Raw genomic sequence first — 27599 nt, 5'->3', positions numbered from 1 at the left:
TGGTGTATTCTTATAAATAAATTCCATTGTAATAGCCATAAGACTGCAATAAGATGATAGCTTAGAGGTTGTTGATACTAAGTACGTATCAAGTCTTTTCTGCTGTTTGAAAATGTAGAAGCTCAGTTTAAATTGGAATAGTTAGAGTAGGATAGGAAATAAACTTTCAGTGTCTGCTTTAAGTAAATTTTAACCAGTTAATCAAGTAGGTCTGCAAGCAGTGAGTCTCGCTATTGTTGTATTTAGGTTCTGCTAGTCAGCAGCCTCACACTTCTCACGAGAAATGGAGCGATCATCGGAAAAATTTTACTTTCGCCTCACCAGACACACTTTCGCCCACCGTCCTGTAAAAATAATGCGATTTCTTAGCCAACAGATTTTTACTTTTAGTCTTTTTTCATTTGTCACGGCCTGGGTAAGGAGAGATCAGCGTTTTTAATGATTTCGTGGTTGGCGCAATAACGGTCGCTTATACCACGTCGTGTATTATGATCTTTGTAGACTTACGTGAATGATATATCGTAATCTGAATCCTGTTTGACTGATACGGTGTGAACAGAGCAGTGTATATTTTGAATTAATGTAAAAACCAGTATAGTAACAGTACAGTATTTTAAATCTGTGTAAACACTAGTCATATTATGTTATTTTGCGTATTAAATTAATGATCCTGTGTGGACTGATTGAAATCGTCTGTATTAAGCTAGAGTGAATTTTAATTGGGCAAAGCGTTAATTATTATTATTAGTATTAGTATTAGTAGTAGTAGTAGTAATAGTATAGTGGTCGGTGGTGGTGGTGGTGGTGGTGGTGATATCAGTTGTAATAATTGTGTGTGTGTGTGTGTGTGTGTGTGTGTGTGTGTGTGTGTGTGTGTGTGTGTGTGTGTGTGTGTAATGTTGAGTTCGCTTCCGTCAGTCTGTCTGTCTGTCTGTCGGTCGGTCGGTCAGTTGGTTTACCCCTAACAGCAAGATATACTGTAGACTTCAGAAATTAAGGACGAGTTGGAGTTCGCTTCAGCCTTCGAACAAGTAAAAATGAAGTAAAACCTGGAAATCATCAGTTTGCCTTCTAGTCTCCTTGGTTGCTAGTCACATCAACACTAACTGCAGTTGGTCATCTACCGAGTTGAAAAGGTTACGGGCCTCTGTCAGGTTACCGTACAAGTGCTGTAGGAGATGCTGGTCTTATTCTGAAGGCTGTATTCTCTGCCTCTAAATTTGTGGTCACGTAGCCAGTTTATCGAGCTTCTAGTCACTTTCAGCCATTGTTTTCACCAGACAGAACTGGTCCACTTCTACAATTTGAATGAGCCTCCTTGGTTACAACTCAAAGATCTACCCTCCAGCTGACAGCACTTGGCCATCAACTGGGCTGACAGGGGTCTGGGATCTTCATGGTGTTAGAGTAAATGTGATATTTTGTATTACTGACGTACAAAGTTCCTCAATGGGAAAGAAAAATCTTTCATCAATTACTTTTCAAAATGTAACTCACACAGGAACATAGTTAAAATTCATCGTAGACTAAGAAAAATAAAAATGGGGCCTTCACACACACTTGCTGCAATCCAACGCTGATGAACCGTAAATTGAGACATCTGACTACCCTTGCATATTTCATTACCGTTATGAAAACTTTTTACTTCAAAATTTTCCATCCGTACAATACACAGGTGACACCTTTTATAACCCCTGTGTAATCACCTCGCCAAACGGTATTTACGGATCCACAAATGTCATATCGTAGCCCTCACATGCTTTCTTCACTGTCTGCCCATCCGTAGTCAGATGCCTTAATCCCAGACGGGATGACCTCAGACAGATCACTTTCATGTTACCCTGTCCTCTGCCAGTTGGTTACCTACCTCCAAGTAACACCTCTCTCTCTCATGTATCTGTCCACCACACTCCATTTCATTGGTCATCCCCTCCTCCACCCCACCCACCTCACTCATACACTCTGCTAGTCAGCCTCACATTCTCCATCCTCTCCACAGGGCCAGACTTTCTTAGAGCAGTTCTCCCAATGCTGTCATTTACATAAACACCAACACCACAATTTTCCTTCACTTCCTTCCTTGTTTGTCTCTCCTTATGATGTTGCCTGTTCCTCTCAGATAGCTTATTTCTCCTGCTCTGACTGTCATTTCCTTCCAGCAAGGTCCAGCCTTCACTCATATTATGTTAGAGTAGGAATCACATTAGTCTTGCACTGAGTTTTTTTTACTTCCATACTCACCTCAGTATTCCTTGTTACTACTCTCAGTAAACTAGCAACCTTTCTTCCCTACTGCACTCATTCATGCACCTCATCCTCTTAACTTTCATCCATACTCATCAGGGCTGGATCCAGGACTCAAGGATGTGTGTGATCGCCAGCACAAAGTACCACATGTATTTAAGCTGTCATAAAATGAAAAAGAAATTTCATTTGTATTAATCATTATAGCCTTGTACTATCTATCTATCTATCTGTTGCCAGACTCTTTAATCCCGTAAGGGGTGGCCACAAACAAATCGCCTCCGTGTCGCCCTGTCCCCCGTCATTTCACTTCCCTGCTTCCAGCTCACACTCCCCTCTCTCATATACCTCTCCAATCCATCCCTTCATCTCATCCTTGGCCTTCCCCTCCCTCTCTCCATCCTTTCCATATGGCCAAACCACATCAGTGTATTTCTCCTAACGCTTTCTATCACATCCACATCCACACCACAACGCTCCTTCACTCCTCATTTGTCAGTCTGTCTCCCTGTGTGACTCCACATGCTTGTCTCAAATAATTCATTTCCACTGCTTTCACTCGACTTGTGTCCCCCCAACAAGGTCCAAGCTTCACTTCCATGCGTTAGAGTTGGTATCACAATAGTGTCATGCAGCGACTTTTTTACTTTCATGCATACTTCCTTGTTTCTTATCACTGCTTTCAAAGAACCAGCAACCTTTCTGCCTTGTTTTATCCTTTCAAGCACTTCACCATTTAAACTTCCATCCTTCTCATCACACTACCCAAGTACTTAAACGCACTCACATTTTCCATTTCCTCCTCATTCAACCTCACTGTACATTCAGTGACTTCATTTCTCACGAAGACCACATCTTTACTCTTCCCTACATTCACCCTTAGATTCCGTTTCTTACACACTCTCCCAGACTCATTCACCAAGCCTTGCAACTCCCCTTCGTCTTCACTTAATTACATAGTATCGTCTGCAAACAACAGTACAGGGAATTTCCAGATACTGCCCTCTTGCATTAGGGCCGCTCCAGCATCCAGTGCTCTACCTTGTATCTCATTTATAACCCCATCAGTATACCGATTGAACAACCATGGAGACATCACATCCTGTTTTAATCCAACCTTCACTGTCCACACGCACTGCAGTCATAGCACCCTCATACATACTCTTCACGCCATTCAACTTCTTCCCTTTTACTCCTTATTTTTTTAATACATTCCACATTCCTTGTCTATCCACCCTGTCATATACTTTCTCCAAATCCATGAAGGCCGCATACGAATTCTTTCACTTCTCTAGAAGCTTTTCTACTAAAGACCTAAGAATAAATATCTGATCTGCACAACCCCTTCCCTTCCTAAAACTTACCTGTTCTTCTCCAACTAATTCCTCTGTTATTTCCCTAACTCTGTCAGTAAGTATCGTGCCATATATTTTGCCTGTTACAGGAAGACAGATGCCCCTTTGATTACCACACACTTCTTTTCCCCCTTTTTCATTGTACAGGGGAATAATTATACCTGACTTTCAATCGTCTAGGACTTTACCTTCCTTCCAGGCCAGTCTGCACATCTTCCACATCCATTCTGCTACAGTCTCTACCCCATGCTTCAGCATTTCACCACACACTCCATCAATTCCTGGGGCTTTCCTCATTTTGACTTTCTTCATTGCTTCCACAACTTCCATCGTACACTGATTTCTTCCTCTCTTCCCACATCCCTCCTTCTCCCAGCCATTCCCCAGCCACTTGTACTCACATTACTTTCATTCTTTATGTTCAACAATTTCTCGAAGTGTTCTCTCCATCTGCTTAATTTTTCTCCCTTCTCCACCAGCAATCTACCATTTTTATCTTTCACTCCGTGACTAACTTCTTTATCACTGTCTAACATTCTTGACCTCGTTCCAGATTATTTTCTTACAGTCCCTCCACTTTACACTCAAATTCCTTCCAAATTCCTCATCCACTCTCTTCTTACTCTTATTAATCTTTTCATCTCTCTCTTCCTCTCTACATATAACTCTTTTTGCATTTTTTTTTTTTTTTTTATGTGTCCGACTCCGGGCATAGGCTTCACAGCCTGCTGTCAAGGCCCAGCAGTCCTCCTGCATACCATACACTTCTACAGTTCAGCTCTTCGGCGCTAACACCCACCGTCCATATTGAATACATGTTAGGGCTGTGTCATACAGGACTGGTGTATTGGTATTAGTGGGGATATTTTTACGACATGTCGGCGGGTCTGCTGGTAGATCAGTAAAGCCTGATTTGCTTCCTTAAACTGTTCCCTGCCCCAGCCAGGATTTGAACCTGGGTCCGTTAGGATTGCAGGCCACCTCTCTACCAATTGAGCCAAAGATATATTGACTGTAATGTATATATGTTGGTAAAGAAATTTTGTCTTTCATCGTTAAGTAATCAATGGTCTACCGAAAATACTTGAATGCATTCACATTCTCCATTTCCCGCCAATCCAGCTCATTGTACATTTCGTGGCTGCATTTCTCTCAGACTCGGCCACATTCACTATTAGGGCGCATCCACATGTGTACTTTAACATATGTTGGGAACATAGCTGGCAACATGTTCGGGAACATGTTTGCAGCAGTGTTTGTACAGATGTATGCAAACATGTTTTAGTGCAGCTTCGAACACTGGCAGCGGAGGTGATGGGATAAGTGTTTCCATACCAGGCAGCTAAGACCTCATCCTGATGTTGCCAGCATGATCTGGACGCTGCTGTTCCCAACATGTTTGCAGCGTGTTCGTTACTGTGTTGCTTACATGTTGCCAACACTTGTTTGAGCACACGTGTGGAGGCGCCCTTAGATTTCACTTCCTACATGCTGTACTCTCCCAAACTCATTCACCTAGCCTTGCAACTCCTATTCATCTTCACTTTTCAGTACAGTAGCATCAACAAACAACAGTACAGACAGTTTCTAAGCTGTACTCACTCTCACTAAGGGCACTTAATCCTAGATCGCCCGACCATGCACCACAATATCTGCATTACAATAAACTCCCGATATCCATCGTCACAACATCGGATGCTGCTGGCTGGGCTCCGTTAAAGCAGTATCCAGCATAATTATGCAGTATCCAGCAAAATTATGCAATATCCAACGCCGAAACGGGACATCACAGGCGGCTGTATGCAATATCCAGCATTGAGGTTTATCAAGTGGCTTGTAAACGGTAGCCAACCAGCGCTGTATTACTGTATCATTACATTGTTGTACATTATACTTAATTTTCTTCTTTTACTCATGGGAAAGTTTTTAGGATAGAGGTTCAAGACGGACAGTAACGCAATATCCGGCTCGACACCGAATACTGAGCTGATGGGGGGCACTATGCATTATCTGGCATTTTTATTTTAGCTGGCGCTGGGCTTGGCTGAATTACGTCGGATCATTAAGAGTTTACTGTACTGAAAATATTTGATGCATCAGGAGAGTAAAAATCAAACAAATATTGAAGAAATTTATTAAACTTCAGCACATTACTTGTGATCACAGACATTATGTATGGTACTAGTCATATAAAATCAAATTCATTTTACACGAGGATGTATTTAATGCATTTACACACACACACACACACTGTATGTCTCATTTTTATTTATTTATTTTTTGTTTATAAAGACTCCAACATGCTTGCATTCGTCGGCCTTGGTCACCTAGTGGCAGCTCTTCTTGCTGCACAACCTCTGGCAGCCCCTCTGTTCAGTCCCTTATCCCAGAGGTCACATTCTATGACCCCATTCCACGCCTTTTTTGGTCTGCCTCTCACAACACTACCATGGACATTCACACCTTTCTTCTTCCACACCTAGTTGTCATCTTCCATATACAGTATATGGTATACAGTATATACTATATACAGTACACAGAAACACAATGCCATTACATCCATGCATTTAACCATTATCCAGTCCCGTTTTGTCCCATCAGGAGTGTGGTGCCTGAGGCAAGCCTGCTCAGACCAGGCATTTAAATCATCTTTCCATGAATAGCACTGTGTGAGCAGTAGACTTCAACCACTCCAATAGCTTGAACCTTTATAGACCAGTTCAAGTTTTAAAGTGACTTGACCCACCAGAACAGTTGGCATAAGACACTCATTTCCACCAAATAACTTCATTTTGCTCATAATTCACATACTGTACTCCTACTGTTCCTTTTTTTTTTTTTTTTTTTAACAAGTTTTACCTTCATGTGACCACAGTTATAAGCGGTGTCAATGTATCTGTCCGTCTGTGAGCACATGATCAGTCAGGCTTAACCTCACTTTACTATCGTGGTCTTACCATATTGTTATGCACACTCTTTTAAAATATTGTACATTTTTGTTATCGGAATACATTGCACAGCGTTCTTTCTGAGCACGTATCTTTTTATCAACATTCAGTATCTTTTCCCATGGTAGACAGATTGGCTGATTACATGATTCACATGGTCTTCATCACCTGGTACCAACTTATGCTTATAGATCACATATCCCAAGTGCTAAACATTATGTGCAACAACATTCAGTTGCCTTTCATAGTTAAACATTTCTCTTAATGTGAAGGAGCACAATCACTTACAAAAATAGCAGTCCTGGTATAAGTACAGTACTTCTTCACTTAAGCTGCATTATAAAATTGTGTATGAATACTTACGATTGTTGTTGTTGTGACACCAGGGCCATCTGAATGTGAACCCAGTGGACTGCAGAGTAAACTTTTCTTTTACCGGCAGTCCAGCATCATTCAGGAAATAAGGGAAAAAGTTGAGGGATGTTTGTATAACCAGGCAGTGGACCTGCCATATTATATTTGGCCTGATTGGTCAAAGAGGGTGATATGAAGGTGCATTTGTTATTTTTGAATGTATGGAATAAGAAAGTGAGTTAATATTGTTGGTACGGCAGTCACCTGTTTAATATAAGCCAACCTTCTAGCAAGCGAAGATATTGTTGGAGACTACATGCTGCTTGTTGAGTTTTGGTGCTGCAAAGCTATACGACACCATTTATATGGAAGAAAAATTTTTCATAACCATATAGTGATTCACAGTTGTGCCTTAACTGCTTATATTTACATGATAATCAGATAGTACAACACACCCTGTGATGATAACAGTTCCTTAACAGTAGTATGTATTCACCTTCCTCTGGCATACTGTCTTTAATACTGATCATTATACACTTTATGACAGTCTGCACTGTTATGATCCCAACAGTACTGGTGTGATAGAAATCCGTAGCTAACTGCTGGGTAACAATTTACATTTTAATTATATCTGTATGCACTGTATCTTATACTGTAGCTAACATAATTACAATTCATAATAAATGTCTATATTGCAAATATTTACCAAATGTGAAGTTACTTGTACAGTGTACCTACATAATAATTTCAGTGTAACAGTATCTGATTGTATAGGAAATGCCAGTTGTCCTTATTCAGGCAATCAGTGTATCAGTCAGTACTGTACTGGCAGTCATGGTGGTTCAACAACTGTAGCAGATAAAACCACCAGTTAAGTCTTGTTCAGACTACCTAGGTAGTATATGGTACTTTACATAGCTGTTATAGGAGTACCAACCACTAATGTCATTTAACCTATACTGCTGTTATCTCACTTTCATGGAAACTAAAGAGTGAATGGTCACGACAACAGTTTCAAAGCTGCATTCTTTTTAGATGTATTTTAAAATATTTACTTACTATTATGGATTGGGCAAATTTAGGTTTTGTGGACATTGCTACTCCCCACCCTGCCCTTGGGTGGGAAAGGAGGTCCGGATGATGATGTATGACCTGTTTTTTTTTTACTTAATTTAGTTTTTTGTTCTTATTCATTCTTCCAGTCCCAACTTAAACCTACTAAGTGTTCATTCTTCTTGAGTTGTCCTCCTGCAATATTACCTGTTGCATCAATTTCAGACACTTTCCTCACCAGACTACCTCTGCATTCTGTATACAAGTCCTGTCCATCTCACTGCATTTCTCAACTCCACAACACCATACTCCATACATACTGCTCTTTTCTCCATTCTCTAATTTTCATATATTCAACTATTGCTTTTTCCATTTGTAATTTTTATCTTAGTAGCTGCTCTTAAAAAACTCAGACCTGTCTGCCCCCTGCTGCTGTTAATGATGATGGCATCAATGACAAGTTATGATGATGATGATGATAATTATAATGATGATGATACAATTTTACACCATGCACTAACCTTATGAAGAGCTAAGGCACTGCTTAGTTTGGAGGACTTTGTTTAAACAAGTATAACTATTTTGTTTTATTTTGAGAGACCTGGAACACTCTTGCAACTTGAATATTAACTTGTGGGTGCATGAATTCCCTGAGCCATAGTTATGAGGTAGGAGTGAGTTTCTTGTTTATTATAGTCCTTTTACCTTAACTTGGCCCAGATTTTCATCCTTTTGCAGCCTAATTCACATAGCTCAGTGGCAAAATGAGACAAATACTACAGCCCTACATCCTTTCCATGGCACTTCTTCATTACTAGCACCATATTCTAGTGCCAAGTTATCATAAAAAAAAGTATAAACAAATTTATTCCCCAGTCTGACTTCACTCGGGCATTATCTAAGCTATATGGATTGTGGGTTTTGTCTCCTGAAAACAAATAAAATACTGTACACTATAGTAATTTACATCCAGAAGCACTGCCTGTTATATTTTGGTTGGTTGTCGGTGTCCATCTATTTCTTCCTTCTACTTGTACTTAAGTTTTCCTCGACCTCAGTCCACTTCCTCTTTCTACTTGTGCCTAAGGGCACTTCCACACAAGAATCATCACTTTCATCAGAAATGTCAGAGCAATCTCCACCATCCTCCTCGGAGTCCACAGATTCCTCTTCTTCGTCTTCCGCCTCCTCCTCCTCCTCTTCCCCTTCTTCCTCCTCCTCCTCCTCTTCTCCTTGTTCCTCCTCCTCCTCTTCCTCTTCTTCCTCCTCCTCATCCTCTTCTTCATCAGTATAATCATCAATTTCATCAGTATCATTGACAATATCATTACTGGTATGAGTTATATTATCATGATTTACATGCACGTTAAAACCATTCACAGAGTCATCGTCAGGATTAAGGACTTCATTATCATTATTCACATAGTCCTTCACATCGTTATCATCATCAACCTCACCATCATCCAAAACATCACTATCAACACTATAATCATTACTTTCTTCTGAGTCATTGAAAAGTTCTCCCATATGGCGCATAAACTGCTTATTTATACTGTTGATTACCTTAAATACTCTAGAGAAGATATCTGGTCCTTCCCTCTGTTCAAAGTCTGGAAAGTAGACAAAAGAGTCTTCGTATCTTGATGGAAGATCAAAGTAGCCGTAGTGACCATCTTCACTGTCCACTTCACTGTTGTTATCACTATAAACATTTTCTCTTTCCAAATCATATTGCTCTCGTTTCCTGGAGTCCGAGAGAGTTTCATAGGCTGCTTGAATTTGCTGAAATCGTATCTTAGCCTCCTGTAGGTTGTTTGGATTTTTGTCAGGATGCCACATTTTAGCAAGCTTGTAGTATGCCTTTTTCACTTCTTCATCAGTGGCTGTTGCCGAAACCTGCAGGACTTCATAGTGACACGTCATGTTGATGAACTGGTATTGCTGATTGGTCTGATTTGCCTATGGGAAGTAGCTACCTCAGAGGCAACACCAGACAACCTGGCTTTATTCTCTGTTTCACCTGATTTTAGTTGTACACCTGAAACAACAGTCATTATTGATGAGTTACATAATTTTACTTTCCAGCTGTAACCAAGCACATTCAATGCTTGTCCAGCTTTTCATACTATTACAAAGCATGAAACATATGATGTTATTCAGTAAGTACCAGGTAATGACAAATTATATATACTGATTCATTCATTCATTCATCATCCAATCCTACGTTTCCCCATGAGGAGCGTGGGAGCCCAGGGCTAGGCAAGTTGGTCTAGACATTTAAGATGAGAGTGACCAGCCTCACTCATCCCTGAGTGGCATTACATGAGCAATAAACCCCAACCATCCCTTGGATATAAACCTTCACTGGCTCAGTCCAATTGGAGCGCTGTAATTACCCACTAAACCACCAGGTGCCAAAATTTGATTATATGCTTACCACCCAGCATCGTAAATGGTTTCCTGGTGTACAGGAAACCATTTGGCGTGTCACTCAGTGTAGAGTCACCCACAGGCAGAAGGAAGAGGAAAGCATGAAGGAAAGAAAGACAGAGGAGGGAGTCTAAAGTCAACCATAGGCAGAAGGACGAGGAAAGAAGGAAGGCAAGAAAGAAGAGGATGGAAGGAAAGAAGGATGGAGAAGTAAAAATAAACTGAAACTCCATAGGCATATTTGTTGATTGTGCACTTGTGTCATGTTTTGCACAACCATCAGAAAAGGAACATTCAAAGTGGCCTGTGATTTTTCATCATAGACTAAAGAAACAGATTAGTCCTATGGTCAGTTCAGAACACTTCAGGTAACAAAGCTTAGATGAGTGGAACTGTACCAGTAAAGTGGAAGAAGGTTATGATACCTCTGTATAAAAGTAAAATTAATTATAGCGAGTATGAGAATTAGTGTATAAATCTACAGAGTAAAATTAATTGTAGCGAGTATGAGAATTAGTGCATAAATCCACAGAGTAAAATTAATTTGAGCGAGTATGAGAATTAGTGTATAAATCCGCAGAGTTGTAGGAAAGGTATAATGGTGAGGAGAAATAATAATTGAGAACATAAGAAAAATGTCAGAATGGCTGGTTTTATGATCAGGTTTTGGAAGAGGTAGGGGATGTGTGAATCAAAATATTTGCAGTGAGACAGACAAAAGAAAGCATTTGAGAAAGACTGTACACTGTTTATAGCACTTATGGATCTGGCAAAAGCATATTACAAGGTAAACAGGGAAGATTTCTGAAAGTCTTATGTACTGTATATGTGGTGTGGATAACGTGTTGTTGGTATTGCCCAGCCTCTGCTATGTCTGGACAAACAGATTCATAGACCACAGGTATGCAACTGCTTCTGTTGAGCCATCCTACAGGTACAGAACATACTGTAGGGATCTAGCACCCCCTTGTGGTAGACACAGCCTCACCAGGGTCAGACTAGGGTCCTTTTCAAGGCAAGGTACTGGGAAATATGATGTTTGGTTGCAGCTGCTCCACCAGGGTGCACACTGCCACCAGATGCAGGCTGCTCATTACTGCCTGTTGAATGCTGTAAAGAGTGTTTATGATATATAGTGGTGAAAACTGTGGTGTGACATATAAATGAAAAGGGTCAGAGCAGTTGATTAAGGATTAGTGAGAAATGTGTGTGGTGTGCAGAGAGTACTGAAGATAGAGTAAGAAGTATTGTAATGTTATTCAAGAAAAGTGTGGAGTAAGGAAGGCAGTGGGCACCACAGCTAGAGAGAATGTGATTAGATGGTATGATTGTATGAAAAGGGGGGGGGGGGGCAAAAATAAGGTGGTGAATAGGGTGTAGGCTATGCGAGCGAGTTTATAGGTGGGAGGAGGCATGCTAGACCAAAAAGAAGGTAGATAGATATGAAAAATTAGTGCATTAAGAAAGCGAGGTATGGAAGTTGATGAGGCTAGGGAACTGACAAGGAACTGAACTGGTTGGATGAAATTTGCGTAGAGAAATACACAACAAAGGTTTGGCACCCTTTTTTCTTTACAGTCAATGGATTGGTCCTATTTGATCAATATAATATAAAGCACATAAGTGTGGAAAGGCACATCTGTGATGCAAAGTCAGGATTCTGGAGGTTTGAATGGTGAACAGGGCCAAGGAGATTTGGGGGTTGGGGGTGGGGGGAGCTGGGGATAATTCCCAGGGCTAGGGCCTGAGGTGGGGGTCCGGCATCCCCTAGGATACCATTAAGAAGGAGGAAAATATAACATAGCATAGTTCACTCTGTAGGGACACATTGGATTCCTAAATATATATATATATGTGTCAACAAGTGGGTTGGTGGAGGGTTAGTGCCCCTCCATGTAAAACAAATAACTCAAAGCCAAATGGCCACCCCTTACGGGATTATGGCATCTGGCAATAGATAGATAGATAGATAGATATATATACCGTATATAAAGGAAGTATATAAGAGAGGGTGTGTGTGAGCTGGGCACACGGCAGTGAAGTGGCACAGGACAGGGTGACATGGAGGCGAACTGTTTGTGGCAACCCCTTACAGAATTGAGGCATCTGGTAATAGATACTGGTAGATAGAAAAAGGAATTAGGAATAGTTATATCTAAACACATTAAAACAAGGCTATGCATAACGTTTACAGTACAGAGTAGTGTATTTCTGTATTTTTATGTCGTACTGAAGGAGTTGAGGAACATAAAGAGCCTATGACTTGCTGCCTTCTTTTGTTTTAACCTCTTATAGATGTATCTATCAGTCAGAAATATATATATACACTAACAAATATATATTAAATGTCATTTCTCAATTTTCATTATATAATATGCTGTAATTTCCTTGTAGTTATTATCACTGTTTATGAGAGGTAGGGGAAGATGTTATGGTGCACCAGGATTCTATTGGCAGTACATCAATATGCCGTGATACACTGGTTTGGCAGCAGTCTAGCTGAGCTAAACTCCTGTCTATCTATTCCCAGATGCCCCAGTCCTGCAAGGGATGGCCACAGACAAATTGCCTCCATGTCGCCCTGTCCAATGCCACTTCACTAGCTTGCTCCCAGCTCACACCCCCATCTTTCATATACTTCTCCACTCCATCCCTCTATCTCATCCTTGGCCTCCCCCTCCCCCCCCCCTCCACCTCACTTGCATAAACTCTCCTTGTTAGTCTCTCACTCTCCATCCTCTCCACATGGCCAAACCACCTCAGTGTATATCTCCTAATGCTTTCTATCACATCCACACCACATCGCTCCTTCACTTCCTCATTTGTCAGTCCCACGTAACTCCACACGTTCCTCTCAAATAACTCATTTCCACTGCTCTCATTCTTGACTTGTGTCCTTCCAGCGAGGTCCAAGCTTTACTTCCGTATGTTAGAGTTGGTACCACAATACTGTCATGCAGTGACTTTTTTACTTCCATGCTCACCTACCTGTTCCTTATCACTGCTTTCAAAGAACCAGCAACCTTTCTTCCCTGTTGTACCCTTTCAAGCATTCCACCCTCTAAACTTCCATCCTGACTCATCACATTAACCATGTACTTAAGCACATGCACATTTTCCATTTCCTCCACATCCAGCCTCATTGTTCAAGTAAAATATATTTAGCACAGGTTTCAAGGGGAGGGGGGCTTGTTGTCAATAATCTTGTCCCTGGCCTGGTGATGGCTATTGGTGACCCTGGTGGTGAATGACTGTGTTGACCATGTGGATGTTGTTGATCAGTTCTCCCACTATCATGTCTTTTTTTTTTTCCCATGATTCCTGAACCCAATCTCACCCTACCTTTTGGTGAGAAAGAGGCAGAATGATGGTGATGATGATGATGTGAACCATGTGTAAAAGTAGCAGCTTGTGTAAATGAATGGATTAAAATCACTGGAGGGGGGGGGGGGAAGTGTGATGTCCCTATGGCTGTTTAGTACTGCATGCAGTATATATGGATCGAGTTATAAGTTAAAACTCGTTGTGGAGAAAGGGTTGAAGATGGTGTAGGTGAAGTATCTGAAATCTAATACCGGTATATGTAGATGATGCAGCATTGCTTGCTAATACTGAAGAGGAACCCTGCAGTCTGATACAGAATTTTGTGGATGTCTTAGGGAATTGTGCTTTATACAAGTAAAGTGATGCATGTTGCAAGAGAAAGCAACTCAGTGTGAGGTGGTGGTGAATGGAAAGAGAATTAAATATATTTAGGTGAGGGACTTTAAGTACTTCCATACAGTAAGAGAAAAAGGAGGTACATTTGCAAAGAGGTATAAAGTACTAAAAGAAGAAAAGTGACTGGTACTATGATGGCCATGATAACCAAAATGCATAATTCAGCATAGTTAATCTTAGCCTTGTGACTGATAGGGGTTTCCTAATACTGAATAAAATAGCCTGGCAGTGGCCACAATGCATACAGTGCTTAAGTGTACTATCTGGTGTCACACTTAAAGTAGACGTTTTGGACAATAACAAACATACTTTAAAAAATAGTAAATAATAATACTAATAATTTATCTGCCTATAGCCAGACACCATAATCCCATAAGGGGTCATAATTTGACTTTGAGTTAATTGTTTTACGGGGAGGAGCACTAACTCTCCACCAACCCACTTGTTGACATGTAGAGAACACATATGAAGTAGGCAACATGCGATCAAGTGAGTGGATGATGGTCACCACCAACCACATAAAATAATAATACTGTAATAATAATAATAATATTCCAGAGACAAAGTAAAGTTTTATGTCTATCTATCTATCTATAGCCCGACGCCCTAATCCCGCAAAGGGATTTTACTTTTTAATACAGGTATTGAAATTTTTACTAATTTATAAGTATGCTAAAAATATAATGTACGTGGTCTGTTCAGAAAGTATCCGACCTTAGGCTCTCAAAAAATACTGTAAATAGCTATCCTGTTGAGCTGAGACACTAATACCCCTCACAGTAGGTCCCTTCTGACGTTACACACACAGCCCAGCATTCTTTCCACTGCCTGAAATGTTTTTCAAAGTCGGTTTTCAGTATCTCCTCCAGGTATTTCATTGCATTCATCACAATCTCTGCTCTCAGATGAACATTGCTTCAGATGTTGGAATGTGCTAATTGCAATCCAGACTTTCTGAAGACTGTTATCACTGGAGATGAGACATGGGTGTATAGGTACAACCCAGAAACCAAAGTGCAGTCATCCTTGTGGAAGCATGCAGGTCATCTAGGCCACAAAATGCATGACAGGTCCACAGCAAAGTGAAATCCAATTTTTTGTTGACTTTTTTTTTTTTTTTTTTTTTTTTTGTCATGGTGTTGTGCATCACAAATATGCACCAGAAGGTCAGACTGTCAACAAACATTATTACCTCGACATTATCTGTCATCTTTGTGACGCAGTTTGGCAGAAGAGATCAAACCTTTGGAAAGCGGCAAGTTGAAAGCTGCACCATGACAATGCTACTGCCCATTCTTCTCAACTGATTCAGGAATTTTTGACCAAGCTCAACATCCCGCAGGTCCGGGCAGGCTCCCTGCTCACCAAGCAGGGCTCTATGCGACTTTTGGGTATTCCCTAAGCTCAGAACTCCGTTGCAGGGTTCTCAAATTAAGACGAGAGAAAAGATCATCATGAATGCGATGAAGCACCTGCAGGAGATACCAAAAACTGACTTTGAAGAATGTTTCAGGAAGGGGAATGAATGCTGGGCTACATGTCATGTCAGAAGGGACCTACTTTGAGAGGGATTAGTGTCCTAGCTCAAGAGGTTAGCTGTTAATTTTGGGGGGACTTAAGGTCTCATACTTTCTGAATAGACCTCACAGTGGTTTTTCGTAATCAAGTCAATACCAACCTGACTCTATTATAATGACAGTTGAAATACTGTACTGGTATGAATTTCTGGTGCACTGGATGGTTGACTGCTCACACACTTCTCATTCCATCTGAAATTATTTACTTTGTTATATACAGTACTAAATACATTTAAAAAAAAAAAAAATCATAAAACAGAGTATCATTTTTTTTCTTTTTTGAGAAATGAACATAATGCTTCCATCCATATCTGAGCACCACTCAGCCATAACACAAGTGTATCCAGTACAGGGTATATGTATTATTCTGATCTGGTCCCTTCAGACCATGGCTTCACTGGAGACAGATCAAAACTTTGTGTGCATGCGTGCATGTGGCCAAATGATGAGTGTAAGCAAACTGTTTCACATCCCAGAATTTTAGCTGTGTTGCTTTATAACCATTTGTTATAATGAAAAATGTAGTTGAAAGAAGAAAATGTACAGTGTGAATGGTGGTGATGAGGTGTGACAGAGACAAAAGGCCGGTGGTGAGCGATGGGTGTGTGTGCATGGTCACCTGATCAAGTGTAAACAGACTAATTCATATCCCATAATTTTAGTCACATTATATTATGACCATTTGTTTTTAGCAAATTCCTACAAGACATTGCTTTGTTTATTCTAGGTGGGGTGGGTGTGCATATGTGGTCTGACAGTGGATTTTTTTTTGGGGGGTGGGGGCTAACTTTAGGATTTCCCTACACAAACACACACACTCCTCTGTGTGTGTGTGTGTGTGTTTACTGGGCTGAGTTATGGTTTATCTTTCCCTGCAAAACATATTAAGCACCAACCAGACCCATACAGACTGAGAGTCTACTGTATATTAACCTCATCTAACCATTGTTGTAGATACTGTATTATAAAAACATGTACATCTCACGCTGCTTTGCATGCACAGTGGTAATGGCATCCTACATCCCCAGCCAAAATACTTGTTCTCTTATTACTAAGTCTCTCTTCATAAATATCTTTCTGTCAGTTAGTAAGCCTCCAGAGTAAGGTTATGTACAAGCACAAAAACATCAGCAAGGTAATCAAAGAAAACAGAAGGACCTTTTCTTCATGCTGACTGTAAAGATAGGCATGAAGATTCCGAACCCCTCTCAGTTAAGTTGATGGCTACAATACTGAAAAGTTAGAGGGTTGATTTAACTACTAACCAAGGATACCCATTCATTTCTTATAACTAAGACTTCACATTTCTTGCCGCCACAATACGGTATCCAGTTAGTCCAAATTAGAAGTGGCCCAGGTCTGTCCGGAAAAAGTGGACTTGACTGTAATGTGGATTACATAACTTTGTGCTGTGAGTAAAGATGCACATGGCACAACCCATCAGCTTTTGCTGTGCCTCTAATGGTATATGTACTGTTTTGTTTCAGCAGCAGAAACATCTAAACAGTTCACTTTTTATTGTTACAGTTTGTTTTCCATTATTTCTTATTTTTATGATGGTAAATGATTGCTTTGTGATGATTTTGTTTTCCTATTGTTTTTTCCCGGTGTGTTGTTTCTTGGATATAATGGCAGACACTTACCAGAAGCTAAGCAGCTGTCTCAAAATTAATTTGATTGTTCATTTCAGTATTTTTGGTTGTTACCATTAACAATAATCAGGTTAGGTTAGGCATGACTGGTTAGGTTAGGCTGTTTTGGTTGGCATATACTGTTTTGCTAGGTTAGACGTGTCTAGGTTGGGAAAGGCTAGTTAATGAATACTGGGTATGTAAGGTTAGGCTAGTACAGCTGCAATAATAAATTTGGGGGATGATTTGAGCAGGTTTTAGAAAGTTTGTCATTGCGCTTAAGAAACACAAGGTAATTGAATAGAACGTTGAGAAAAACAACAGAAAAGCAAATCAGCATTAAACAATCATTTATCACCCCAAAATTAGAAAAAGAAAATGACCCACAAGTAGGGGAAGTGAATTGGCAAGGTATTTCTGCTGCTTAAACCAAACCTTATATTTACCCCAGTAAATGATTCATATACTGTATGGTAATTATATACCAAATGGACGTGGCGATTCCACCCATATTATAACAACCTCATGATCTCAAGGCAAGTGACTTTGGTATTATAAACAACACAGATAGTTAACTGTTCCACTGAAAATGCAAGAAGTGATCGGAAAAAGACAAAATATACCTATTTTGGAGTATTTAAGGAAGCTGCCAGGCAATGTTTATCGATGATCTCCGACTGGCCACATTCAGTCGACTTTGGCTGTGTTGTTTACCAGCCACCACTGACTGGACGCGTTAGTGTATTCCGTGTCAGAACAGTGAGAAACTTCATGATTTAACCTTACCAAACCTAATCCAACCTAGCCATACTTGCATTAGACTGCCAGCTTTCAAATTTGAAAATGTTCATTAGGAACATTAAATATGGCAGGCTACTGGCAGACGTCAGCAGAATCTTTATGCATTCTAAATAAACATTTGTAGCTTTCAGAAGTAAGTTGATAAAAATTCCATGGTTGTGGTAATCCAGAAATAAGTAACCTGTGAAAGAATAGAAAAAATGTAAAAGCTGCACCCGTTTGGTAAATAATTACAGTACTTGTATTCCACTTTTACAATATAATTTTAATATTAGTTCATGGTAGTGTGGCATGGCCCCCCACGAATACCGTGCACAAACTTAGGTGTTGCATCATGGCAGTTATAGCTACCCCTACATATGCCCCTCACCGTGATCATTTATCACTTTTCACATTCACCAGTTTCATGAAATTGGCAGTAACATATATCACTGCGAAGGGCCTAGTTATGTCTGACAAGCAAAACTATGGGAGAAGTAACAACTTCCTTACCCAGTACCTTCACACATCCCTCCAAGTAATTTGTTACCAATGCGGGAAAAAAACATAAGATCTGGGAACTAATAATGTTTCTTTTATGCATATCCGAGGCGTGGCTGAAGTACAGTCTTAAATGCTAGTTGATTGTGCTATTCTTTTCAGTGTTTGATTTAATATATCAGTTTATATTTAGGCATGATGATGAACATGTGGAGTTACTGTCCCGAGACCATTGGGTGATGAACTTGGCATCACTGATCGTCTCCATCCCAGCATCCGTATCGGCCAATCTTGTTCTTGTTGCGAGCATGTACGAGCATGAACGAGCCAATATGATTATTTATGCAAGGAAGAAGGAACCAAATAGCCCTTGGATGACAGTCATTCCAGCACATGCAACTCTCTTCCCTTGACATTGCAGTAGAGATGCGATACGATGCGATGAAGGTCGGGGGATAGCCTTTTCAACGGCCCCTCTTTTCTTAATTTTCCTCCTGCTTGTTGAGCTCCTTTATTTTCTTTAGTCTTTTTATCCAGTAGATGTGTAGATATTTCTTTATTGTCTCTAATTTATTTTCTTGAAACAGACACCGTTCAATAATAACTTGTTTATTTTACTGAAGCTAACTAGGCTCGGTCTGGTCGTTTCGGCCGCCGTAACGTCCAAACTGGCAAACAGCCGAATCGCCTAACGGCTTAAAGTGCCTTAATAACCAAACTTTATCAAGATGACGTTGCAGGAATTCAGTTAGGTTACCGCCTAACTGACTACCGAAACGACCAGGGCCCAGCTGACTTCCTCTGCAAAGGTCCCGTGACAAACGATTGACTGGTAAGATTTATTTTTGTGAAAGGTGCAGAGTACCAAAAAAAAAAAAAAAAAAAAAAAAAAAAAAAAGTGGACTAACGAATAATCACGGGAGCATAATGCTATCATATACTTAAACGTCACGAATGCTCGTTAGGTTGTGTTTATGTTCGTTTGCCAAGTGTAATGGGTTATCACACAAGCCCCTAGAGTCAGGTTTGTTTGGGAAAAGAGTAATAAAATACACAGAGGCACATCCCCCCTCCTAGCAACATTAGCTGGTACAGACACAAAGTACTCGTATTTCTGCACCGGGTCAGATAATAATCCTCTCGCCTTCAGTGTGACTTCATTAAATATCACGGTTCGAACAACTGGCTGTTCGACCTAAGTAACTGATTGATTTTGACCGATGTTTAGGGACCAACCGGCCAAGTCCATCCTATTACAGTATGTGCTAACTGATGAGATATTGTGTGACAATAGGCATCTGTCAGTCGCCAAGACTCCATACTGACCATTCTGATCCTTGGTCGAAACCACAGATACACATGCTGCTGTTTGGCATAGCAGGGTGGCCCCCTTCTGGATGCAGCAGCTGCACCTTCGTTTGTTCCTCGCGCTGTGGGTTATGACTTATGAGTTCAGCAGGCCTTTCAAGACTGGGTCATGGTGGGAAGAATAACCCTCACACACCATATGAAAGGAAGCAGGTTAACATTATGGCTCTGCATGCTACCACTTACCAAGGTCAGTAGTTATATACTGTGTTGACCTTACTCTATCAATGACACAGTAGCCTACCATTCAACCTGTGCTGACGAATCGAGCCTGTGTACCACCACGTTATTGATTTTATTCTAATTGGGCCTAAAATTGCAAGTGCAAATATGCAGTACTAGATTAATTCTAGAATATGCTAGTCATGAAGAAGTACTATGGAAAGAGTATAGAGCCGTGGCATTTGTCTTTCTGCCAATAAGCTATGTGAAATATGCAATAAAAAGACTAATATCCGGGCCAATGTGAATGATCAATAATGGTGTTGTTACTCCCAGGATATACCTGCCGAGTATAATATAAGGTTAATTCTGACTCCCAGTACTAACCTGTGCTGGTTTAAGAGCATGTATGGCGATTTTATTATTGTCATGTGAAGCAAGGTTTTGCAGTGAGGGAATGACCCAACCACTGACAATGCAATTCCCCTCCTCTCCCCTCAAGAGGCCAAATTCTTATCATCGCACAGGACGATATTTGTATGTTAGCATTATTATCCTCTGGCCAGACTAGAGTGATTCACAGAAGTCAATTGTTGTATTACTATCTCTGCCGCTCAGCTTGTGCTAGTGTATTATACTTGCATGGTAGCATCAGTACTCCCAGGGCAAACTGCGTAATAATAATAATAATAATAATAAAAAGTATAACAGCACCAACCACTCATCCTGTGTTGGTGTCGTATTTATGTGGTAGTATATTATTACTACATCCATGCCAAACTGCAGTTGAAAAAAAAGTCAATTCGCATATAACTGTCCTTATTAGTGTACTGTATATGTGTTTCTTTTATATGATGGTATTATTACTCCCAGGCCAAACTGGGAGTGGTTCAAAAAAGACAACTCCTGTATGACTACCCACACCACTCAGCCTGTGCGAGCCCCCTCCAAACCCCCGAAGGAGCAGGAACGGTCATCAATGCACAGGACGAAGTCTCAGTGCCGCTTCCCGTTCAGGGGCTCGCACTAAGAATCCTCATCGTGGTGTGGTCGGCGAGATGTTCGGGTAAGAACACCCAGCAGTCATACTATAGAACTGATCCTATGAAGTATGATCATGCCTGGTACAGCGACTTAACTAAACCTGACCCAGAGTCAGTGCACACCTGAGTTGTACTTGAACATTTTATCCAATATTTCATAAGCAGTACGAGGTACACCTCGATAGATCATGCTTAATATTGCCTTTTATAAAATATGAGTTAGTATGTATTTACAAAAACTGTCAGAGAAAGAGTTATGATTATCCTAAATTTAATCCGTAGTAAAGAAATGCAGACTTTGAGCTTGTCGGTTTTCAGTTAATTTAACAATGACTATTACACATTTCCTCTACCAAAAAAGTACCCTGTACATGGTTCTTAATTGTGTTATTATAACACAATAACGTACCTTTTAAAAACAACTGCTCCATATCTATCAAAATTTAACTACTGTACATAACCATAATGATGCAAGCTCATGTTTTTTCTTCATGTATACAACAAAAGTAACGTATCCTCCAGTGATGTTCATCGAATGTATTAGTAGGAAGCCGCCACATTTCTGGATAACTGTTGCCTCAGAAGTATATAATAAAAATCATACAGTGGAGCCTGATGACGCTCAGTGCAAGAGGGTAACAACTTCTTATCAGACGTAATGTACTCACCAGTACATCTGTGACAGACAACTAAATGTGAGACCACCGGCGTCGTGCTTTTCGATCACATTTCCCACATATCCACAGAAAGTAAATTATAGCAAGGTCTCCTGAATATATTATACCCTGCAACATAATTATATCCTTTGATGCTGGTTGTGCTGCAAGTGGTGGCGGTGTTCTGGAATGACGTTCAGTGCAAGAAGGATGTTAACAGTTTTCTAGTCAGCAATTAAAACGGGTAATAAGACTCCATTACTTGTCATTGTGCATGACGTTCAAATATATTAAAAGATATGGATGGTAAGTATTAGTAAGAAATTTGATAGTCACTACTGATAATAAATTGTTGCTCACATCATCACGCGGCGTGTACCTTGTATCCCCAACAGGTAGCCACGGGACCGCCTCAGCGCTGGCAATGACCTGCTGGTCGTGTCGGCCACAAGGTAACTCTGGTTTCCCTTCAAAACGCATAAATCTTTCGCCTTTTACTAAAGATTTCCGTGGAGGGGAACAACTCAATGAGTCTAAAACACTTTTTTGATTGCCCACGGAAGTGGGCTTATGTATGCGAAACAGTGGAATTCAGAACTTACCAGGGTTGCGCTGCATACAATAATAATTGTATTTATACAATAATTTGGGCTGTGCATACAATATACAATCCTCTGCATACAATATACAATAATTTTGCACAGATGTGGTTTGCATTATATTCCCACACAAATGCAGAGAGAGAGAAAAAAATGGGAATTTCCCGTGACAAGAAATGAATGCGTTTAGAGCTAAGGCCAGGTCAGGGTAAGGTAGTGCTACAGGCATGGCTGAGCCTCCCATGGGAGGGAAGGCAGGTCAACCTGCTTCAGCTGTAGTTAGGGTTGCCAGGTCTGCGGTTGTCACGCCAAACTGGGCTGATTTTAGAACTGTATGGCAGGTAAAATCTGGTAGCCGCGGGTTGGCGGTTTTTTGGTTATCATCCATTCATGCTGGCGTGATTTTTGGCTGGTTATAGTCGACAAAACATGAAATATATAGCCTGCTAAGGATCACATGGGATCAGAAATAGAAATATTTGCGATACAATAATGGTGCAATAACTGACATACGTAAGATACAATAATCAAGAGGAAAATACAATAATTTTGGCCGTCCTGTACAATAATTTTGCCACTTGGGCAGCGCAACCCTGGAACTTCCTATCTATCTATTGCCAGACGTCTCAATCCCGTTTGGGGTGGCCACAAACAAATCGCCTCCACGTCGCCCTGTCCCCCGCCATTTCACTGCCCTGCTCCCAACTCACACCCCCTTCTCTCGTATACCTCTCCACCCCATCCCTCCATCTCATCCTCGGCCTCCCCCTCCCTCTTCCCCCCTCCACCTCACTCACATACACTCTCTTCGTCAGTCTCTCACCCTCCATCCTCTCCACATGGCCAAACCACCTCAGTGTGTTCCTCATAACGCTTCCTATCACATCCACACCACAACGCTCCTTTATATCCTCATTCGTCAGCCTGTCTCTCCATGCGACTCCACAAGCTCCTCTTAAATAACTCATTTCCACTGCTCTCACTTGACTTGTGTCTTTACAACAACGTCCAAGCTTCACTTCCATACGTTAGAGTTGGTATCACAATACTGTCATGTAGTAACTTTTTCACTTCCATGCTCACTTCCCTGTTTCTTATCACTGCTTTCAAAGAACCAGCAACCTTTCTTCCCTGCTGTACCCTTTCAAGCACTTCACCCTCCAAACCTCCATCCTTACTCATCACACTACCCAAGTACTTAAACGTACTCACATTTTCCAGTTCCTCACCATTCAGCCTCGCTGTACATTCACTGACTTCACCTCTCTCAAAGACCATCACTTTACTCTTCCCTACATTCACCTCCCAAACTCATCCACCAAGCCTTGCAGCTCCCCTTCGTCTTCACTCAACACAGTATCATCTGCAAACAACAGGTTTTAATGTAGGCTGCTGCTTTATATTATAGTTCATTACCTGACTGTAGATGCAACACGTTCAGCTTTATCGTTGTGTAGTAAAAAAAAAAAAAAAAAAAAAATCTCCCTGACCTATACACACTCCTGCTACCCGCCTAACTTGACTATGCACAGAACCTTGTATAATTATCCACCTTATATATCCATTTAACATCCATTTTCATATTTTTGAACAATCTGATCTGTGCAATTATCCCCTAGGTAGATCTACACAACCACTACCCTTTCTAAACTCATCTTGTTCCCCAGTGCTTCGTACTGATATATTTCCGTGAGTACTCGACCACACACCTTTCCTATTGGGTTATGCTTAAGAATCACAGATCTCCCGTTGATTCTTACACTCTTCTGTTTCATCAGTTCAGTACCATCATGCCTTTTTATACTCTTCCACTACTTTCCCTGTATGATGTAGGCCTATCCCATATTGTAACTGCCTCATCTCTTCCTCACATCAGTATTCTCATGTGATTCTGTCCATACCCGCTGTTATATTCATTTTCATTTTTTTTTTTTTTTTTTTTTTAAAGCTGGCGTTGGAGGTTTCCGAGCATCTCTTCTTTAGATATTTATTTTACGTAATGCACCTTAATATTTTCTTGTATATTCTTATAACATGATATCATACATTCATCAGTAACACACAACAGGGTACTCAGGTGTATTGTGCAGAAAAAAAAATCGTTAAACCACTTAAAATTTAGCTATATCTAATACCTGTAGAACCGTTAATATGAGGCAGAATTAATACACAATTTACTGGAAACGAAACTAAATGATTATTCAGCAAAAAGGTTTAGGGGACATGGAACACTTCGGTAATGTTTCATAATCTCGTGAAGTACATGATATACAGCTTACATACGGACATGACAATACTAATAAGTTTGAGCATGTTATGAAGTCACGCGACACGACGTGAATACAAGTTATCAATTAATTTGTTCCCTTTACATTTCATAAGCCCACTTTCGTGGGCAATCAAAAAAGTGTTTTAGACTCATTGAGTTGTTCCCCTCCACGGAAATCTTTAGTAAAAGGCGAAAGATTTATGCGTTTTGAAGGGAAACCAGAGTTACCTTGTGGCCGACACGACCAGCAGGTCATTGCCAGCGCTGAGGCGGCCCCGTGGCTCTCTGTTGGGGATACAAAGTACATTCTCGCTTATACTGTTACTACCCGTTAGTTACTGTGAGTCATTTTCAGTGGGGTAAGTTATAGTTATAATAGCATCTGTCTAGTAATGTACAGTGATTGTTTATGACGGCTGGTGACATCAGAGTATCCGTTTATTTGCTAGTCAGAAATGTGTGAATGACCTTCTTGTACTGAGCATTGTCCTATTCCGCCGGCGCCACCAGCGAAGGCAAAGAATTTATCATACATGGTCTAAAGCTTTCATCAGACCTTACTGTGGTGTATTTTATATGCATATGAGGCAAAGGTGATAGACGAGCACGATCGCCTGACATTTACCTGTCTGCCAGGTGTCTACCTTTTTGGTATGTGTCGTCAGAACTTGTTACCCTCTTGCACTGAGCATCATCCCACCGCCGCCAGGAGAAGCAACAAATCTACTGTATTATCCTTGCTATGTACTTCTAAGGCAAAAGTTATCTAGTAATGCGGTTGTCTAATATTTGCTTGTCTGCTACGCGTATACTGAATAATACACAATACACCTGACCAGTACTTTTACGTTCGCTATGTTCTTGCGTAATGTATCTACAAGGAACCGTATACCGGTACATGTATAGTGCCCGCCCGGTCTTTTTGGGGTTAATTTTGCCTGTACTGGAGTGACATGTAAGGTAGTTTATTGTAATAGAAAAAAAGAAGGTAGATATTTTTGTAGGTCTGGAAATTTATGATAGTCACTTATATTACTCGAGTACCATCAGGCCCAAAGTCAGTTATATTAGACTACTGAACGAAATTTAGGCTACTTAAAACTCATCTTCTGACAGTTATGTAAGTAAGAACAAACCCATTTACTACACTAGACAGTACTGTACTTTACTGTCAAGATACTGGCTACTGCTAAGGAAATATTGCATAAAATCCTGTAGTAGAGTTGAAGTGTGCATGTAGGGTGAGTTAGGTTAGTCAGGTGGCGGGGTCAGGTATGATCATACTTCATAGGATCAGTTCTATAGTATGACTGCTGGGTGTTCTTACCCGAACATCTCGCCGACCACACCACGATGAGGATTCTTAGTGCGAGCCCCTGAACGGGAAGCGGCACTGAGACTTCGTCCTGTGCATTGATGACCGTTCCTGCTCCTTCGGGGGTTTGGAGGGGGCTCGCACAGGCTGAGTGGTGTGAGTAGTCATACAGGAATTGTCTTTTTTGAACCACTCCCAGTTTGGCCTGGGAGTAATAATACTGTCATGCATACTTACTAATACGTAAATAAACCCCCGTCCTATGTTGATGCACTGATGATTGTTCTGACCCCTTCAGGAGATCGGATGGGTCTCACACAGGTTGAGTAGCTACAGGATTAGTTCCCAGTCTTTCCAAGGAGTAAGAATAGTATCATACATACATATGCACCAGCAGTGTGAGTGGTATTGATTCATACTTTGAACTGACTTTTTTATATGATACTCTGAACTGACTTTTTTTTATTTTGATTCTCGGAACTGACTCTCTGATGTGATACTGTGAACTGATTTTTTGATGTGATACTCTGAACTGACTTTTTTGAAGTACCGTCATTTCTGTGAGTAATGCAATGATTGGTAGTAGTAAACATACGTAGAATACACTAGCACAAAGTGAGTGGTATTAGGAGTCATACATAGGGGTAGGACAACAGAATATGTCGTAGTTGTTGGACTTCGTAAAATGGCACAGTTCATGTCCCTGTTGTCAGCCAGCTTCCCATTCGTACGCGTACCCATGCGCTTGCTGGCGCCACAGGGATGCATCAGGGCCGTGGCAGTGGTATTTCTGTCATTAAACGATCCATAACGTCTCACTTGCTATTTTATTTATAGAGAGTGGAGTATGAGACATTGACTAGGAAAGTGTACGTCGTGTGGAGCGAGAGGATAAAACCGAGAATGAAATGAAAGAATAGGTGGAGAATGATATGAGAGAGGAGAGGAGGATGCATGTTGGGAGACAGCAGCCTAATAGAGGAGGACAGGTTGACCTGAAGGCGATTCATTTGTAACTACGCCTTCGGGATTAAGACATCTGCCTAGACTTCTTGAGATAGATGGAATGACTACAAACTCTCTGTGTGAATAATTTTTAAATATCACTGGAGAATTGATTGATGTAATACACAACGTATATAGCTAAAGTGTGGTTCAGCTTTATAAACTAACTATGGCTATATGGTCATCGAAGGAACCACTTACGAACCTAAAAGCTAAATAAATAAATAAATAAAAATCACTGGTGAACCACAAACGAAGTAGCCACTAACAAATTATCAGTAAAGAAAGCTCTTAGAAATTTACAAAGGTCGGAGTGCAGTTCGTCCCTATTCTTATGCTTTTACACACTAAATATTCTGTACTCTCGCTTGTGGATGATGCCAGTACCTGCTGATGACAGTGTTTCGTAACCTTTTATAAAGTGCATATCTTATAAAGGACGCTGGGAGTTCATTTCAGTTCCACACGCAAAGGGTACATTAATAAACTTTTGTATCCCTAAAAAGAACGACATACAGTATATTGCATTCAGAGAATGGGCGAAGTTCAGAACAACAGGAATACGTTGATTATGATGGTATTCGTATCT

The 27599-nt window shown here is 40.6% G+C and overlaps 1 protein-coding gene and 4 non-coding genes across 5 annotated transcripts; 2 read left to right on the top strand and 3 right to left on the bottom strand.

Annotated features, from left to right (window-relative positions):
• Nucleotides 1–8968: 8968 nt before the first annotated feature.
• Nucleotides 8969–15870, bottom strand: LOC145398206 (uncharacterized). The gene is made up of 2 exons (XM_080271175.1): nt 15783–15870; nt 8969–9992 (listed from the first exon to the last, which is right to left on the bottom strand). Exon 2 carries the CDS (start codon nt 9875–9877, stop codon nt 8969–8971), a length of 909 nt encoding a protein of 302 aa, XP_080127301.1. The 5' UTR covers nt 9878–9992; nt 15783–15870.
• Nucleotides 15871–21045: 5175 nt separating this feature from the next.
• LOC145419069 (small nucleolar RNA U3) lies at nt 21046–21242 on the bottom strand. Its single transcript, XR_013900775.1, has one exon. It is a non-coding gene; the product is annotated as a small nucleolar RNA U3 (small nucleolar RNA).
• Nucleotides 21243–22275: 1033 nt separating this feature from the next.
• LOC145389852 (U5 spliceosomal RNA) lies at nt 22276–22392 on the top strand. Its single transcript, XR_013895542.1, has one exon. It is a non-coding gene; the product is annotated as a U5 spliceosomal RNA (small nuclear RNA).
• Nucleotides 22393–24800: 2408 nt separating this feature from the next.
• LOC145389712 (U5 spliceosomal RNA) lies at nt 24801–24917 on the bottom strand. The gene has a single exon (XR_013895516.1). It is a non-coding gene; the product is annotated as a U5 spliceosomal RNA (small nuclear RNA).
• Nucleotides 24918–25964: 1047 nt separating this feature from the next.
• LOC145418938 (small nucleolar RNA U3) lies at nt 25965–26161 on the top strand. Its single transcript, XR_013900771.1, has one exon. It is a non-coding gene; the product is annotated as a small nucleolar RNA U3 (small nucleolar RNA).
• The last annotated feature ends 1438 nt before the right edge of the window (nt 26162–27599 follow it).

This window comes from Coenobita brevimanus, chromosome 1 (assembly GCF_032717465.1).
Source record: "Coenobita brevimanus isolate Jiangsu-jjx chromosome 1, ASM3271746v2, whole genome shotgun sequence".
NCBI lineage: Eukaryota > Metazoa > Arthropoda > Malacostraca > Decapoda > Coenobitidae > Coenobita > Coenobita brevimanus.
This window is presented reverse-complemented; position numbering and strand designations above follow the sequence as displayed.

What these genes read in the sequence shown, in the direction of transcription:
- LOC145398206 (XM_080271175.1), bottom strand. Translation starts at nt 9,877, where the DNA reads ATGACGTGTCACTATGAAGTCCTGCAGGTTTCGGCAACAGCCACTGAT.